The sequence below is a fragment of the Oncorhynchus clarkii genome, unplaced genomic scaffold (assembly GCF_045791955.1).
Source record: "Oncorhynchus clarkii lewisi isolate Uvic-CL-2024 unplaced genomic scaffold, UVic_Ocla_1.0 unplaced_contig_8910_pilon_pilon, whole genome shotgun sequence".
NCBI classification, from domain to species: Eukaryota; Metazoa; Chordata; class Actinopteri; order Salmoniformes; family Salmonidae; genus Oncorhynchus; species Oncorhynchus clarkii.
The window spans coordinates 37,169-58,401 of record NW_027260954.1 but is presented as its reverse complement, the minus strand read 5'-3'; the positions used below and the strand labels follow the sequence as shown (position 1 = coordinate 58,401).

The 21,233-nt window shown below is 43.6% G+C and overlaps 1 protein-coding gene across 1 annotated transcript in view; it reads right to left on the bottom strand.

The window, feature by feature from the left end:
* LOC139402517 (ubiquitin-associated domain-containing protein 2-like) overlaps nt 1-21,233 on the bottom strand; it is a 42,958-nt gene that overhangs the window by 1,507 nt on the left and 20,218 nt on the right. The window contains exons 6-8 of the mRNA XM_071146509.1: nt 10,002-10,049; nt 9,620-9,868; nt 5-175 (exon numbers count right to left, since the gene is read on the bottom strand). Coding sequence (XP_071002610.1) covers nt 5-175; nt 9,620-9,868; nt 10,002-10,049 — 468 coding nt within the window. The remainder of the gene's footprint in view (nt 1-4; nt 176-9,619; nt 9,869-10,001; nt 10,050-21,233) is intronic.

Sequence of the window (21,233 nt, the reverse complement as noted above, 5' to 3'; positions counted from 1 at the left end):
TCACCTGTTCTTCAGCTACAGGAGTGTTGACCAAGAGAGGAGCTGTGGGCTCCAGCAGTGGTGGAGCTGTGGGGTGGAGCTGCTGTGGAGAGGGGTGTGGCTGCGGCTCTGGGGGAAGGTTCTGTCCTCTGTGTCTCAGCGATGGGAAAAATCTGTTCCAGTTCATTAGGCCATTCTGGGAAGGACCGAGAGGGACAATCATGGTGCGTTCAAGACAACTGGGAACTCTGGGAAAATAATAAAATAACTCAGACTGGGAAAAATCACGACATCAGTGATCTTCAAGTCAGAGAAGTTGGAGCTCTAGGATGATGCCCGAGTTTCCAACTTGTAATTCTGAGAGGACCGTTCAAAGTGATTTTTCCCAGTCAGCTTAGTTCAGACAGGTTAAACAAGGATTTTAAAGCCTTGAGACAATTGAGACATGAATTGTCTATGTGTGCCATTCAGAGGGTGAATGGGCAAGATTTAAGTGCCTTTGAACGGGGTATGGTAGTAGGTGCCAGGCACACCGGTTTGTGCCAAGAACTGTAATTCTGTTAGGTTTCTAACACTCTGTTTCCTTTGTGTATCAAGAAACCACCCAAAAGACATCCAGCCAACTTGACACAACTGTGGAAAGCATTGGAGTCAACATGGTCCAGCATCCCTGTGGAAACGCTCCTGACACCTTGAAGAGGGCACGCACCAACAAATAACTTAGCTGGCAACATGGCTATTGTGTCAGTAACCACAGCCATCATTAACCATAGACTACACATACAAAGCCTTGGATACAGGTTAAAGGTGACAGGAAAAAGGTGTCCCTGTTTTTCCAAACCTTTATAGAAAAGCTAAATACATCAAAGTGATCTGCAATAATATTTGTCAGAGTAGATTTTGTACCTTTGATCTAACACTAAAAGAGGCATGGCTACCTGTCAACATGCTCTTTTGGAATGCTGAAGAAATTTGTCTTGGCACCTAAAACCCTCACAAACTTTTACAGATTCACAATTGAGAGCATCCTGTCGGGCTGTATCACCTAGTATGGCAACTGCACCGCCCGCAACCCCAGGGCTTTCCAGAGTGTGATGCGGTCTGCCCAACGCATCACCGGTGTCAAACTACCTGCCTCTACCTACAGCACCTGATGTTACAGATCACAAAGAACAACAACCACCCGAGCCACTGCCTGTTCACCCCGCTATCATCCAAAAGGCGAGGTCAGTACAGGTGCATCAAAGCTGGGACAGAGTAATTGAAAAACATCTATCTCAAGGCCATCACTGTTAAATAGCCATCACTAGGTAGCTTCCACCCAGTTACTGAACCCTGCTCCTTAAGAGGCTGCTGCCCTTATTACATAGACTTGGAATCACTGGTCACTTTAATAATGTTTACATACTGTTTTACCCATCTCATATGTACAGTGGGCTCCAAAATTACTGGCACCCCTGACTGGCAATGCACAACCAATACTTACAAAAATAAAACAAAATTATAAAGAAACTCAAAATACCAACATGTGAGAAATACTGGACTTTATTAATGCTTCAATGGAACCCACCAAAATCAATTTGATTTAAATAAAAATCAATGCCCTCCAAATCAAGGTTCCACAATTAATGGCACCCTTCATGATTATTGTAACATCTGCCGAAATTCAACCAGGAAGTAAATTCCACTTATTTACGTGTACCTAAATCTTAAAGAACTATATGGAGCCATTACACCACTTCCTGTTTCACTAGGGTATAAACATGAGGTAACAAGCATGCAATATCCCGCTGTCAACAAAATAACTGTCAGTTCAAAAGAGACAGCTGGTCGAAGACCTTCATACAGTGCCTTGCGAAAGTATTCAGCCCCCTTGAACTTTGCGACCTTTTGCCACATTTCAGGCTTCAAACATAAAGATATAAAACTGTATTTTTTTGTGAAGAATCAACAACAAGTGGGACACAATCATGAAGTGGAACGACATTTATTGGATATTTCAAACTTTAAAAAAAATCAAAACCTGAAAAATTGGGCGTGCAAAATTATTCAGCCCCTTTACTTTCAGTGCAGCAAACTCTCTCCAGAAGTTCAGTGAGGATCTCTGAATGATCCAATGTTGACCTAAATGACTAATGATGATAAATACAATCCACCTGTGTGTAATCAAGTCTCCGTATAAATGCACCTGCACTGTGATAGTCTCAGAGGTCCGTTAAAAGCGCAGAGAGCATCATGAAGAACAAGGAACACACCAGGCAGGTCCGAGATACTGTTGTGAAGAAGTTTAAAGCCGGATTTGGATACAAAAAGATTTCCCAAGCTTTAAACATCCCAAGGAGCACTGTGCAAGCGATAATATTGAAATGGAAGGAGTATCAGACCACTACAAATCTACCAAGACCTGGCCGTCCCTCTAAACTTTCAGCTCATACAAGGAGAAGACTGATCAGAGATGCAGCCAAGAGGCCCATGATCACTCTGGATGAACTGCAGAGATCTACAGCTGAGGTGGGAGACTCTGTCCATAGGACAACAATCAGTCGTATATTGCACAAATCTGGCCTTTATGGGAGAGTGGCAAGAAGAAAGCCATTTCTTAAAGATATCCATAAAAAGTGTCGTTTAAAGTTTGCCACAAGCCACCTGGGAGACACACCAAACATGTGGAAGAAGGTGCTCTGGTCAGATGAAACCAAAATTGAACTTTTTGGCAACAATGCAAAACGTTATGTTTGGCGTAAAAGCAACACAGCTGAACACACCATCCCCACTGTCAAACATGGTGGTGGCAGCATCATGGTTTGGGCCTGCTTTTCTTTAGCAGGGACAGGGAAGATGGTTAAAATTGATAGGAAGATGGATGGAGCCAAATACAGGACCATTCTGGAAGAAAACCTGATGGAGTCTGCAAAAGACCTGAGACTGGGACGGAGATTTGTCTTCCAACAAGACAATGATCCAAAACATAAAGCAAAATCTACAATGGAATGGTTCAAAAATAAACATATCCAGGTGTTAGAATGGCCAAGTCAAAGTCCAGACCTGAATCCAATCGAGAATCTGTGGAAAGAACTGAAAACTGCTGTTCACAAATGCTCTCCATCCAACCTCACTGAGCTCGAGCTGTTTTGCAAGGAGGAATGGGAAAAAATGTCAGTCTCTCGATGTGCAAAACTGATAGAGACATACCCCAAGCGACTTACAGCTGTAATCGCAGCAAAAGGTGGCGCTACAAAGTATTAACTTAAGGGGGCTGAATAATTTTGCACGCCCAATTTTTCAGTTTTTGATTTGTTAAAAAAGTTTGAAATATCCAATAAATGTCGTTCCACTTCATGATTGTGTCCCACTTGTTGTTGATTCTTCACAAAAAAATAAGGTTTTATATCTTTATGTTTGAAGCCTGAAATGTGGCAAAAGGTCGCAAAGTTCAAGGGGGCCGAATACTTTCGCAAGGCACTGTATATCACTGAGCACTGTCAGGGCAATTATTTAAAAACCTCTAAAGATATGGAACAGTTAAACCTCACGGTTAGAGCATGCAAATGCATTTTCCCCCCTGAGGATATGGAGGAGGATGGGGAGAGAAGCAACCAAATCCACAATAATAACGGTCAAAGAATTGCAGGCCTTGGTGGCCTCCACAACCACAGGCTCTTTGGAAGGGTTGCCAGAAGAAAGCACCATCAGACTCCACCACAACCACAGGCTCTTTGGAAGGGTTGCCAGAAGAAAGTACCATCAGACTCCACCTCCACAACCACAGGCTCTTTGGAAGGGTTGCCAGAAGAATGCCCTTTCTGACCCCAAGACACAGACGCAAGCGCTTGGAGTTTGACAAACGTAATTCAAATTATGACTGGAAGAGGGTACTCTGGTCAGATGAGGCCAAAATGGAACGTTCTGGTCAGATACAGCATTGGCATGTTTGGCGTCGAAACAGAGATGCATACAAGGAGAGGCACGGTGAAATATGGAGGGGGGTCAGTGATGTTTTGGGTCTGTTTTAATTCCAGAGGTCCAGGGGCACTGGTTACGATTGATGGCATAATGAATTCCACCAAGTATCTGACAATCTGGTTGCCTCTGCAAGGAAGGCTGGGACTTAGCCGTAGGTGGACTTTCCAACAAGACCAAGACCCAAAACATACCTCAAGATCCGCACAGAAATGGTTCTGTGACAACAACATCAATGTTCTGCCATGGCCATCTGTTGCCGGACCTCAATCCAATCAAAAACCTGTGTGCTGAGTTGAAGAGGGAAGTTAATAAGCACAAGCCCACGGATGTGAAGGATCTTGAAAGGATCTGCATTGAGGAATGGTCCAACATCCCTCCAAATGTGTTCCTTAACCTTGTCAAACATCACAAGAAAAGACTCCATGCTGTTATCCTTGCCAGAGGTGGTGGCACTAAGTACGAAATGAGGAGTGCCAATAATTACGAAACCTTGATTTTGGTGAAATGTATTTTGTATTAAATAATTGTATGATTTTGGTTGGTTCCATGGAAACATTAATAAAGTCCAGTATTTCTCACACGTTGGTATTTTGAGTTTCTCTCTCTAATTATATTGTTTATGCGTTGCCAGTTTTACTTTTAGATTTGTGTGTATTGTTAGATATTACTGCATTGTTGGAACTAGAAACACAAGCATTTCACTACACCCGCAATAACATCTGCTAAACATGTGACCAATAAAATGTGATTTGATATAAATGGAAGACTCATCACAATGATCGGAAATTCACTATGTGGCTATAGCTAGCTAACTCTCATTATCTGCAGTGGAAGGACCACCAGAGGGCAGGCTGGGCTCACGGATAGTAGCCCAACAAGGCATGGGAGACAAGGTAACCAGAGGGCAGGCTGGGCTCACGGATAGTAGCCCAACAAGGCATGGGAGACAAGGTAACCAGAGGGCAGGCTGGGCTCACGGATAGTAGCCCAACAAGGTAACCAGAGGGCAGGCTGGGCTCACGGATAGTAGCCCAACAAGGCAACCAGAAGGCAGGCTGGGCTCACGGATAGTAGCCCAACAAGGTAACCAGAAGGCAGGCTGGGCTCACGGATAGCAGCCCAACAAGGTTACCAGAGGGCAGGCTGGGCTCACGGATAGTAGCCCAACAAGGCAACCAGAGGGCAGGCTGGGCTCAGGGATAGCAGCCCAACAAGGCATGGGAGACAAGGTAACCAGAGGGCAGGCTGGGCTCACGGATAGTAGCCCAACAAGGTAACCAGAGGGCAGGCTGGGCTCACGGATAGTAGCCCAACAAGGTAACCAGAGGGCAAGCTGGGCTCACGGATAGCAGCCCAACAAGGTAACCAGAGGGCAAGCTGGGCTCACGGATAGTAGCCCAACAAGGTAACCAGAGGGCAGGCTGGGCTCACAGATAGTAGCCCAACAAGGTAACCAGAGGGTAGGCTGGGCTCACAGATAGTAGCCCAACAAGGTAACCAGAGGGCAGGCTGGGCTCACAGATAGTAGCCCAACAAGGTAACCAGAGGGCAGGCTGGGCTCACGGATAGCAGCCCAACAAGGTAACCAGAGGGCAAGCTGGGAACACGGATAGCAGCCCAACAAGGTAACCAGAGGGCAGGCTGGGCTCACGGATAGTAGCCCAACAAGGTAACCAGAGGGCAGGCTGGGCTCACGGATAGTAGCCCAACAAGGCATGGGAGACAAGGTAACCAGAGGGTAGGCTGGGCTCACAGATAGTAGCCCAACAAGGTAACCAGAGGGCAGGCTGATCTCACGGATAGTAGCCCAACAAGGCATGGGAGACAAGGTAACCAGAGGGCAGGCTGGGCTCACGGATAGTAGCCCAACAAGGCATGGGAGACAAGGTAACCAGAGGGCAGGCTGGGCTCATGGATAGTAGCCCAACAAGGCAACCAGAGGGTAGGCTGGGCTCACGGATAGTAGCCCAACAAGGCAACCAGAGGGTAGGCTGGGCTCACGGATAGTAGCCCAACAAGGCAACCAGAGGGTAGGCTGGGCTCACGGATAGTAGCCCAACAAGGCAACCAGAGGGTAGGCTGGGCTCATGGATAGTAGCCCAACAAGGCATGGGAGACAAGGTAACCAGAGTCAATTAAGCACAGCTGACGGTACTAATGACATACTCTCCTTCCCCTATAAGAGAAAGAATGGAACCAGCAGAGAGGGGGAGGGAAAACTATCTCTGGAAGATGGCCACCGAGAGAGAGGAGCGATCCAGGAAGAACCACTAAGACGGTGACAAGCCCGTGACTTTTTGTTGTTGTAGTTTAAAGATAATCCTATTGTGTTCCTGTTTCATCTGGAGAAGAAGATGTATGTTTTTCCTTGGAAGATTTTCATTGATTATGTTGGAGTGTTTTTGTTGACAAAATGCCCTCAATAGAGAACTGTGTTCAATCCAGAAAAGCTCCTCCTGACTCGTTCATTCCACCTTTCCTCTTTAGAGAGACGCCCAATGACTTGGTCCGCTCACACTACTGCCTATGAGTCATCATTATTGACTTACATGTTCATTTCTTCAGATATACAAGTGTCTAATGGCTTCATTTCTGATACAGAGAAAATGACTCATACAAGCCGTGTCTGTAGCTTGTGTTCCTTGCAGTTGGCCACTAACCTATTAATTTAGCCCTCAAATGATGTATTTTTCTGGCCATAGAATGCAAGAATGACATCTTCACCAACATTTAGAAATGACAGCTAAATGTAGTGATAGATTGTTTTTTTGTGGGGGGGGGGGGGCTTATTTAATGAAGCCTAAAATATAATAATTATTAAGTGTCACAGTTTTTGGTGGAGACCTTTGCCCGTCACCTTTAAACAGTTTCCAGCTCTGATCTTCTCCCCATCATAACAGCCGTAGGGGGTTAAATAGCATTGGATCAGTTTACAGCTCTGATCTTCTCCCCATCATAACAGCTGTAGGGGGTTAAATAGCATTGGATCAGTTTACAGCTCTGATCTTCTCCCCATCATAACAGCCGTAGGGGGTTAAATAGCATTGGATCAGTTTACAGCTCTGATCTTCTCCCCATCATAACAGCCGTAGGGGGTTAAATAGCATTGGATCAGTTTACAGCTCTGATCTTCTCCCCATCATAACCAGCCGTAGGGGGTTAAATAGCATTGGATCAGTTTACAGCTCTGATCTTCTCCCCATCATAACAGCCGTAGGGGGTTAAATAGCATTGGATCAGTTTACAGCTCTGATCTTCTCCCCATCATAACAGCTGTAGGGGGTTAAATAGCATTGGATCAGTTTACAGCTCTGATCTTCTCCCCATCATAACCAGCCGTAGGGGGTTAAATAGCATTGGATCAGTTTACAGCTCTGATCTTCTCCCCATCATAACCAGCCATAGGGGGTTAAATAGCATTGGATCAATTGAAAATGGGGAGAATCTGAGCTTTGCAACAATGCCAGAATGATTGCTGTACTCCTAATATTAAATAACTGGCATTATTTATGAACAATTATTTTAAAAAGGCAAATGTCAAAACAGAGCTTCTGATGTCATCGAAGCTAAAATGGCCAATATAAATATAAACATGACTGTTTCTATACAGAATAAAGGTCATGTAGACTTTAGAAGAGCCCTGCCTGCACATCAGTTCAGAAGACAGAGACCGCCAGGAGCTGTGTGTTGGAAAGGCAGGACTATAAACTCACGTAGCCTTTGCATGTGAAGGACATTCATTCTGCCAATGAGAGGATTGCATTAAATATTCTGCAAAGGCATGCATGCTTCTGATTGGCCAAAACAGATCAGAAGGAGGGTCATGTCAAATGGAATGTCCATTAGTCTGTGGGTGTGTGTGTGTGTGTGTGTGTGTGTGTGTGTGTCTAGTACTGTGTGTGTGTGTCTAGTACTGTGTGTGTGTGTAGTACTGTGTGTGTGTGTGTGTGTGTGTGTAGTACTGTGTGTGTGTAGTACTGTGTGTGTGTGTGTATAGTACTGTGTGTGTGTGTGTGTGTGTATAGTACTGTGTGTGTGTGTGTGTGTGTATAGTACTGTGTGTGTAGTACTGTGTGTGTGTGTGTGTGTGTGTGTAGTACTGTGTGTGTGTGTGTGTGTGTGTGTGTGTAGTACTGTGTGTGTGTGTGTAGTACTGTGTGTGTGTGTGTGTGTGTGTGTGTGTGTGTGTAGTACTGTGTGTGTAGTACTGTGTGTGTGTGTGTGTGTGTGTGTGTAGTACTGTGTGTGTAGTACTGTGTGTATGTGTATATAGTACTGTGTGTGTGTGTAGTACTGTGTGTGTATAGTACTGTGTGTGTGTAGTACTGTGTGTGTGTGTGTGTGTGTATAGTACTGTGTGTGTGTAGTACTGTGTGTGTGTGTAGTACTGTGTGTGTGTGTGTGTGTGTGTGTGTGTGTGTGTATTACTGTGTGTGTGTATTACTGTGTGTGTGTAGTACTGTGTGTGTGTGTGTGTGTGTGTGTATAGTACTGTGTGTGTGTGTGTGTGTGTGTGTGTGTGTATAGTACTGTGTGTGTGTGTGTGTGTATAGTACTGTGTGTGTAGTACTGTGTGTGTGTGTGTGTGTAGTACTGTGTGTGTGTGTGTGTGTGTGTGTAGTACTGTGTGTGTGTGTGTGTAGTACTGTGTGTGTGTGTGTGTGTGTGTGTGTGTAGTACTGTGTGTGTAGTACTGTGTGTATGTGTATATAGTACTGTGTGTGTGTGTAGTACTGTGTGTGTATAGTACTGTGTGTGTGTGTAGTACTGTGTGTGTGTGTAGTACTGTGTGTGTGTGTGTGTGTGTGTGTGTGTGTGTGTGTGTGTGTGTGTGTGTATAGTACTGTGTGTGTGTAGTACTGTGTGTGTGTAGTACTGTGTGTGTGTGTGTGTGTGTGTGTGTAGTACTGTGTGTGTGTAGTACTGTGTGTGTCTGTATATAGTGCTGTGTGTGTGTAGTACTGTGTGTGTGTGTGTGTATGTGTGTGTGTGTGTGTGTGTGTGTGTGTGTGTGTGTATAGTACTGTGTGTGTGTAGTACTGTGTGTGTGTAGTACTGTGTGTGTGTATAGTACTGTGTGTGTATAGTACTGTGTGTGTATAGTACTGTGTGTGTATAGTACTGTGTGTATAGTACTGTGTGTGTGTATAGTACTGTGTGTGTATAGTACTGTGTGTGTGTATAGTACTGTGTGTGTGTGTAGTACTGTGTGTGTGTGTGTGTGTGTAGTACTGTGTGTGTGTGTGTGTGTGTAGTACTGTGTGTGTGTGTAGTACTGTGTGTGTGTGTGTGTGTAGTACTGTGTGTGTGTGTGTGTGTAGTACTGTGTGTGTGTGTGTGTAGTACTGTGTGTGTGTGTGTGTAGTACTGTGTGTGTGTGTGTGTGTGTGTATATAGTACTGTGTGTGTGTGTGTGTGTATATAGTACTGTGTGTGTATATAGTACTGTGTGTGTATATAGTACTGTGTGTGTGTGTGTATATAGTACTGTGTGTGTGTGTGTATGTGTAGTACTGTGTGTGTATATGTGTAGTACTGTGTGTGTATATAGTACTGTGTATGTGTAGTACTGTGTGTGTGTGTATATTGTACTGTGTGTGTGTGTGTGTAGTACTGTGTGTGTATATAGTACTGTGTGTGTGTGTAAATAGTACTGTGTGTGTGTGTCTGTCCATACCTGTGGTGGTCTGTGGTTCCTCCTGGCCTGATGGAACTGGGCCAGCAGCATCTGTTGATCATGGAGATCCATCCTCTGCTGTCTCTGGATGTCCAGAGTAGCCCCCATACCCAGGGGGGGTTCATTGGGGGGCGGGGGCCCGGAGAACAGGGGTTCCAGGACGAAGGCCCCTACACGGGACAGCCACCGGGGTACGAAGAGCAGCCGCTGCACCCCCAGAGCGTTTCCGTGGTACAGCTTCCCAGAGACCTGTAGGGGAACACGCGCTGTGTGGTTCAGACGTGTGGATTTACAACTTCTGAAGAAGCGGCTGTGGTTGAGATAAAGGGGTTGGGTATAATGCTGGTTGCTATGCAACAGGGTCAGTGTGGTGTGAACTCACCAGTCCACTGAGAGCAACGAGCCACATGAACGGACTGGAGGTCAGGAGCTGAAACACAACACAGAGACATATTAACCACTGACCCCCACCATGCTGAACACTATGTAACTCTACATATTAACCCCCACCATGCTGAACACTATGTAACTCTACATATTAATCACTGACCCCCACCATGCTGAACACTATGTATCTCTACATATTAACCACTGACCCCCACCATGCTGAACACTATGTAACTCTACATATTAACCCCCACCATGCTGAACACTATGTAACTCTACATATTAACCCCCACCATGCTGAACACTATGTAACTCTACATATTAACCCCCACCATGCTGAACACTATGTAACTAACTACATATTAACTCCCACCATGCTGAACACTATGTAACTCCACATAATAACCCCCACCATGCTGAACACTATGTAATTCTACATATTGACCCCCACCATGCTGAACACTATGTAACTACATATTGACCCCCACCATGCTGAACACTATGTAACTCTACATATTAACCACTGACCCCCACCATGCTGAACACTATGTAACTCTACATATTAACCCCCACCATGCTGAACACTATGTAACTCTACATATTGACCCCCACCATGCTGAACACTATGTAACTCTACATATTGACCCCCACCATGCTGAACACTATGTAACTCTACATATTAACCCCCACCATGCTGAACACTATGTAACTCTACATATTAACCACTGACCCCCACCATGCTGAACACTATGTAACTCTACATATTAACCACTGACCCCCACCATGCTGAACACTATGTAACTCTACATATTGACCCCCACCATGCTGAACACTATGTAACTCTACATATTAACCACTGACCCCCACCATGCTGAACACTATGTAACTCTACATATTGACCCCCACCATGCTGAACACTATGTAACTCTACATATTAACCACTGACCCCCACCATGCTGAACACTATGTAACTCTACATATTAACCACTGACCCCCACCATGCTGAACACTATTTAACTCTACATATTAACCCCCACCATGCTGAACACTATGTAACTCTACATATTAACCCCCACCATGCTGAACACTATGTAACTCTACATATTAACCACTGACCCCCACCATGCTGAACACTATGTAACTCTACATATTAACCCCCACCATGCTGAACACTATGTAACTCTACATATTAACCCCCACCATGCTGAACACTATGTAACTCTACATATTGACCCCCACCATGCTGAACACTATGTAACTCTACATATTAACTCCCACCATGCTGAACACTATGTAACTACATATTAACCACTGAACCCCACCATGCTGAACACTATGTAACTCTACATATTAACCACTGACCCCCACCATGCTGAACACTATGTAACTCTACATATTAACCCCCACCATGCTGAACACTATGTAACTCTACATATTAACCCCCACCATGCTGAACACTATGTAACTACATATTAACTCCCACCATGCTGAACACTATTTAACTCTACATATTAACCCCCACCATGCTGAACACTATGTAACTCTACATATTAACCACTGACCCCCACCATGCTGAACAGTATGTAACTCTACATATTGACCCCCACCATGCTGAACACTATGTAACTCTGCATATTAACCACTGACCCCCACCATGCTGAACACTATGTAACTCTACATATTGACCCCCACCATGCTGAACACTATGTAACTCTACATATTAACCCCCACCATGCTGAACACTATGTAACTCTACATATTAACCACTGACCCCCACCATGCTGAACACTATGTAACTCTACATATTAACCACTGACCCCCACCATGCTGAACACTATGTAACTCTACATATTGACCCCCACCATGCTGAACACTATGTAACTCTACATATTAACCACTGACCCCCACCATGCTGAACACTATGTAACTCTACATATTGACCCCCACCATGCTGAACACTATGTAACTCTACATATTAACCACTGACCCCCACCATGCTGAACACTATGTAACTCTACATATTAACCACTGACCCCCACCATGCTGAACACTATTTAACTCTACATATTAACCCCCACCATGCTGAACACTATGTAACTCTACATATTAACCCCCACCATGCTGAACACTATGTAACTCTACATATTAACCACTGACCCCCACCATGCTGAACACTATGTAACTCTACATATTAACCCCCACCATGCTGAACACTATGTAACTCTACATATTAACCCCCACCATGCTGAACACTATGTAACTCTACATATTGACCCCCACCATGCTGAACACTATGTAACTCTACATATTAACTCCCACCATGCTGAACACTATGTAACTCTACATATTAACCACTGAACCCCACCATGCTGAACACTATGTAACTCTACATATTAACCACTGACCCCCACCATGCTGAACACTATGTAACTCTACATATTAACCCCCACCATGCTGAACACTATGTAACTCTACATATTAACCCCCACCATGCTGAACACTATGTAACTACATATTAACTCCCACCATGCTGAACACTATTTAACTCTACATATTAACCCCCACCATGCTGAACACTATGTAACTCTACATATTAACCACTGACCCCCACCATGCTGAACAGTATGTAACTCTACATATTGACCCCCACCATGCTGAACACTATGTAACTCTGCATATTAACCACTGACCCCCACCATGCTGAACACTATGTAACTCTACATATTGACCCCCACCATGCTGAACACTATGTAACTCTACATATTAACCACTGACCCCCACCATGCTGAACACTATGTAACTCTACATATTAACCCCCACCATGCTGAACACTATGTAACTACATATTAACCCCCACCATGCTGAACACTATGTAACTCTACATATTGACCCCCACCATGCTGAACACTATGTAACTCTACATATTAACCACTGACCCCCACCATGCTGAACACTATGTAACTCTACATATTAACCCCCACCATGCTGAACACTATTTAACTATACATATTAACCCCCACCATGCTGAACACTATGTAACTACATATTAACTCCCACCATGCTGAACACTATGTAACTCTACATATTGACCCCCACCATGCTGAACACTATGTAACTCTACATATTAACCCCCACCATGCTGAACACTATGTAACTCTACATATTAACCACTGAACCCCACCATGCTGAACACTATGTAACTCTACATATTAACCACTGACCCCCACCATGCTGAACACTATGTAACTCTACATATTAACCCCCACCATGCTGAACACTATGTAACTCTACATATTAACCCCCACCATGCTGAACACTATGTAACTACATATTAACTCCCACCATGCTGAACACTATTTAACTCTACATATTAACCCCCACCATGCTGAACACTATGTAACTCTACATATTAACCACTGACCCCCACCATGCTGAACAGTATGTAACTCTACATATTGACCCCCACCATGCTGAACACTATGTAACTCTGCATATTAACCACTGACCCCCACCATGCTGAACACTATGTAACTCTACATATTGACCCCCACCATGCTGAACACTATGTAACTCTACATATTAACCACTGACCCCCACCATGCTGAACACTATGTAACTCTACATATTAACCCCCACCATGCTGAACACTATGTAACTACATATTAACCCCCACCATGCTGAACACTATGTAACTCTACATATTGACCCCCACCATGCTGAACACTATGTAACTCTACATATTAACCACTGACCCCCACCATGCTGAACACTATGTAACTCTACATATTAACCCCCACCATGCTGAACACTATTTAACTATACATATTAACCCCCACCATGCTGAACACTATGTAACTACATATTAACTCCCACCATGCTGAACACTATGTAACTCTACATATTGACCCCCACCATGCTGAACACTATGTAACTCTACATATTAACCCCCACCATGCTGAACACTATGTAACTCTACATATTGACCACTGACCCCCACCATGCTGAACACTATGTAACTCTACATATTAACCCCCACCATGCTGAACACTATGTAACTCTACATATTAACCCCCACCATGCTGAACACTATGTAACTCTACATATTAACCACTGACCCCCACCATGCTGAACACTATGTAACTCTACATATTGACCCCCACCATGCTGAACACTATGTAACTCTACATATTAACCCCCACCATGCTGAACACTATGTAACTCTACATATTAACCACTGACCCCCACCATGCTGAACACTATGTAACTCTACATATTAACCCCCACCATGCTGAACACTATGTAACTCTACATATTAACCCCCACCATGCTGAACACTATGTAACTCTACATATTAACCCCCACCATGCTGAACACTATGTAACTCTACATATTAACCCCCACCATGCTGAACACTATGTAACTCTACATATTAACCCCCACCATGCTGAACACTATGTAACTACATATTGACCCCCACCATGCTGAACACTATGTAACTCTACATATTAACCACTGACCCCCACCATGCTGAACACTATGTAACTCTACATATTGACCCCCACCATGCTGAACACTATTTAACTCTACATATTAACCCCCACCATGCTGAACACTATGTAACTACATATTAACTCCCACCATGCTGAACACTATGTAACTCTACATATTGACCCCCACCATGCTGAACACTATGTAACTCTACATATTAACCCCCACCATGCTGAACACTATGTAACTCTACATATTGACCACTGACCCCCACCATGCTGAACACTATGTAACTCTACATATTAACCCCCACCATGCTGAACACTATGTAACTCTACATATTAACCCCCACCATGCTGAACACTATGTAACTCTACATATTGACCACTGACCCCCACCATGCTGAACACTATGTAACTAACTACATATTAACTCCCACCATGCTGAACACTATGTAACTCCACATAATAACCCCCACCATGCTGAACACTATGTAACTCTACATATTGACCCCCACCATGCTGAACACTATGTAACTACATATTGACCCCCACCATGCTGAACACTATGTAACTCTACATATTAACCACTGACCCCCACCATGCTGAACACTATGTAACTCTACATATTAACCCCCACCATGCTGAACACTATGTAACTCTACATATTGACCCCCACCATGCTGAACACTATGTAACTCTACATATTGACCCCCACCATGCTGAACACTATGTAACTCTACATATTAACCCCCACCATGCTGAACACTATGTAACTCTACATATTAACCACTGACCCCCACCATGCTGAACACTATGTAACTCTACATATTAACCACTGACCCCCACCATGCTGAACACTATGTAACTCTACATATTGACCCCCACCATGCTGAACACTATGTAACTCTACATATTAACCACTGACCCCCACCATGCTGAACACTATGTAACTCTACATATTGACCCCCACCATGCTGAACACTATGTAACTCTACATATTAACCCCCACCATGCTGAACACTATGTAACTCTACATATTAACCACTGACCCCCACCATGCTGAACACTATGTAACTCTACATATTAACCACTGACCCCCACCATGCTGAACACTATTTAACTCTACATATTAACCCCCACCATGCTGAACACTATGTAACTCTACATATTAACCCCCACCATGCTGAACACTATGTAACTCTACATATTAACCACTGACCCCCACCATGCTGAACACTATGTAACTCTACATATTAACCCCCACCATGCTGAACACTATGTAACTCTACATATTGACCCCCATCATGCTGAACACTATGTAACTCTACATATTAACCCCCACCATGCTGAACACTATGTAACTCTACATATTGACCCCCACCATGCTGAACACTATGTAACTCTACATATTAACTCCCACCATGCTGAACACTATGTAACTCTACATATTAACCACTGAACCCCACCATGCTGAACACTATGTAACTCTACATATTAACCACTGACCCCCACCATGCTGAACACTATGTAACTCTACATATTGACCCCCACCATGCTGAACACTATGTAACTCTACATATTAACCACTGACCCCCACCATGCTGAACACTATGTAACTCTACATATTAACCACTGACCCCCACCATGCTGAACACTATTTAACTCTACATATTAACCCCCACCATGCTGAACACTATGTAACTCTACATATTAACCCCCACCATGCTGAACACTATGTAACTCTACATATTAACCACTGACCCCCACCATGCTGAACACTATGTAACTCTACATATTAACCCCCACCATGCTGAACACTATGTAACTCTACATATTAACCCCCACCATGCTGAACACTATGTAACTCTACATATTGACCCCCACCATGCTGAACACTATGTAACTCTACATATTAACTCCCACCATGCTGAACACTATGTAACTCTACATATTAACCACTGAACCCCACCATGCTGAACACTATGTAACTCTACATATTAACCACTGACCCCCACCATGCTGAACACTATGTAACTCTACATATTAACCCCCACCATGCTGAACACTATGTAACTCTACATATTAACCCCCACCATGCTGAACACTATGTAACTACATATTAACTCCCACCATGCTGAACACTATTTAACTCTACATATTAACCCCCACCATGCTGAACACTATGTAACTCTACATATTAACCACTGACCCCCACCATGCTGAACAGTATGTAACTCTACATATTGACCCCCACCATGCTGAACACTATGTAACTCTGCATATTAACCACTGACCCCCACCATGCTGAACACTATGTAACTCTACATATTGACCCCCACCATGCTGAACACTATGTAACTCTACATATTAACCACTGACCCCCACCATGCTGAACACTATGTAACTCTACATATTAACCCCCACCATGCTGAACACTATGTAACTACATATTAACCCCCACCATGCTGAACACTATGTAACTCTACATATTGACCCCCACCATGCTGAACACTATGTAACTCTACATATTAACCACTGACCCCCACCATGCTGAACACTATGTAACTCTACATATTAACCCCCACCATGCTGAACACTATTTAACTATACATATTAACCCCCACCATGCTGAACACTATGTAACTACATATTAACTCCCACCATGCTGAACACTATGTAACTCTACATATTGACCCCCACCATGCTGAACACTATGTAACTCTACATATTAACCCCCACCATGCTGAACACTATGTAACTCTACATATTGACCACTGACCCCCACCATGCTGAACACTATGTAACTCTACATATTAACCCCCACCATGCTGAACACTATGTAACTCTACATATTAACCCCCACCATGCTGAACACTATGTAACTCTACATATTAACCACTGACCCCCACCATGCTGAACACTATGTAACTCTACATATTGACCCCCACCATGCTGAACACTATGTAACTCTACATATTAACCCCCACCATGCTGAACACTATGTAACTCTACATATTAACCACTGACCCCCACCATGCTGAACACTATGTAACTCTACATATTAACCCCCACCATGCTGAACACTATGTAACTCTACATATTAACCCCCACCATGCTGAACACTATGTAACTCTACATATTAACCCCCACCATGCTGAACACTATGTAACTCTACATATTAACCCCCACCATGCTGAACACTATGTAACTACATATTGACCCCCACCATGCTGAACACTATGTAACTCTACATATTAACCACTGACCCCCACCATGCTGAACACTATGTAACTCTACATATTGACCCCCACCATGCTGAACACTATTTAACTCTACATATTAACCCCCACCATGCTGAACACTATGTAACTACATATTAACTCCCACCATGCTGAACACTATGTAACTCTACATATTGACCCCCACCATGCTGAACACTATGTAACTCTACATATTAACCCCCACCATGCTGAACACTATGTAACTCTACATATTGACCACTGACCCCCACCATGCTGAACACTATGTAACTAACTACATATTAACTCCCACCATGCTGAACACTATGTAACTCCACATAATAACCCCCACCATGCTGAACACTATGTAACTCTACATATTGACCCCCACCATGCTGAACACTATGTAACTACATATTGACCCCCACCATGCTGAACACTATGTAACTCTACATATTAACCACTGACCCCCACCATGCTGAACACTATGTAACTCTACATATTAACCCCCACCATGCTGAACACTATGTAACTCTACATATTGACCCCCACCATGCTGAACACTATGTAACTCTACATATTGACCCCCACCATGCTGAACACTATGTAACTCTACATATTAACCCCCACCATGCTGAACACTATGTAACTCTACATATTAACCACTGACCCCCACCATGCTGAACACTATGTAACTCTACATATTAACCACTGACCCCCACCATGCTGAACACTATGTAACTCTACATATTGACCCCCACCATGCTGAACACTATGTAACTCTACATATTAACCACTGACCCCCACCATGCTGAACACTATGTAACTCTACATATTGACCCCCACCATGCTGAACACTATGTAACTCTACATATTAACCCCCACCATGCTGAACACTATGTAACTCTACATATTAACCACTGACCCCCACCATGCTGAACACTATGTAACTCTACATATTAACCACTGACCCCCACCATGCTGAACACTATTTAACTCTACATATTAACCCCCACCATGCTGAACACTATGTAACTCTACATATTAACCCCCACCATGCTGAACACTATGTAACTCTACATATTAACCACTGACCCCCACCATGCTGAACACTATGTAACTCTACATATTAACCCCCACCATGCTGAACACTATGTAACTCTACATATTGACCCCCATCATGCTGAACACTATGTAACTCTACATATTAACCCCCACCATGCTGAACACTATGTAACTCTACATATTGACCCCCACCATGCTGAACACTATGTAACTCTACATATTAACTCCCACCATGCTGAACACTATGTAACTCTACATATTAACCACTGAACCCCACCATGCTGAACACTATGTAACTCTACATATTAACCACTGACCCCCACCATGCTGAACACTATGTAACTCTACATATTAACCCCCACCATGCTGAACACTATGTAACTCTACATATTAACTCCCACCATGCTGAACACTATGTAACTACATATTAACTCCCACCATGCTGAACACTATTTAACTCTACATATTAACCCCCACCATGCTGAACACTATGTAACTCTACATATTAACCACTGACCCCCACCATGCTGAACAGTATGTAACTCTACATATTAACCCCCACCATGCTGAACACTATGTAACTCTACATATTGACCCCCACCATGCTGAACACTATGTAACTCTACATATTAACCACTGACCCCCACCATGCTGAACACTATGTAACTCTACATATTGACCCCCACCATGCTGAACACTATGTAACTCTACATATTAACCACTGACCCCCACCATGCTGAACACTATGTAACTCTACATATTAACCCCCACCATGCTGAACACTATGTAACTCTACATATTAACCCCCACCATGCTGAACACTATGTAACTACATATTAACCCCCACCATGCTGAACACTATGTAACTCTACATATTGACCCCCACCATGCTGAACACTATGTAACTCTACATATTAACCACTGACCCCCACCATGCTGAACACTATGTAACTCTACATATTAACCCCCACCATGCTGAACACTATTTAACTCTACATATTAACCCCCACCATGCTGAACACTATGTAACTCTACATATTAACCCCCACCATGCTGAACACTATGCAACTCTACATATTAACCACTGACCCCCACCATGCTGAACACTATGTAACTCTACATATTAACCCCCACCATGCTGAACACTATGTAACTCTACATATTGACCCCCACCATGCTGAACACTATGTAACTCTACATATTAACCCCCACCATGCTGAACACTATGTAACTCTACATATTAACCACTGACCCCCACCATGCTGAACACTATGTAACTCTACATATTAACCCCCACCATGCTGAACACTATGTAACTCTACATATTAACCCCCACCATGCTGAACACTATGTAACTCTACATATTAACCCCCACCATGCTGAACACTATGTAACTCTACATATTAACCCCCACCATGCTGAACACTATGTAACTCTACATATTAACCCCCACCATGCTGAACACTATGTAACTACATATTGACCCCCACCATGCTGAACACTATGTAACTCTACATATTAACCACTGACCCCCACCATGCTGAACACTATGTAACTCTACATATTGACCCCCACCATGCTGAACACTATTTAACTCTACATATTAACCCCCACCATGCTGAACACTATGTAACTACATATTAACTCCCACCATGCTGAACACTATGTAACTCTACATATTGACCCCCACCATGCTGAACACTATGTAACTCTACATATTAACCCCCACCATGCTGAACACTATGTAACTCTACATATTGACCACTGACCCCCACCATGCTGAACACTATGTAACTCTACATATTAACCCCCACCATGCTGAACACTATGTAACTCTACATATTAACCCCCACCATGCTGAACACTATGTAACTCTACATATTAACCACTGACCCCCACCATGCTGAACACTATGTAACTACATATTAACTCCCACCATGCTGAACACTATTTAACTCTACATATTAACCCCCACCATGCTGAACACTATGTAACTCAACATATTAACCACTGACCCCCACCATGCTGAACAGTATGTAACTCTACATATTAACCCCCACCATGCTGAACACTATGTAACTCTACATATTGACCCCCACCATGCTGAACACTATGTAACTCTACATATTAACCACTGACCCCCACCATGCTGAACACTATGTAACTCTACATATTGACCCCCACCATGCTGAACACTATGTAACTCTACATATTAACCACTGACCCCCACCATGCTGAACACTATGTAACTCTACATATTAACCCCCACCATGCTGAACACTATGTAACTACATAGTAACCACTGACCCCCACCATGCTGAACACTATGTAACTCTACATATTAACCCCCACCATGCTGAACACTATGTAACTACATATTAACCCCCACCATGCTGAACACTATGTAACTCTACATATTGACCCCCACCATGC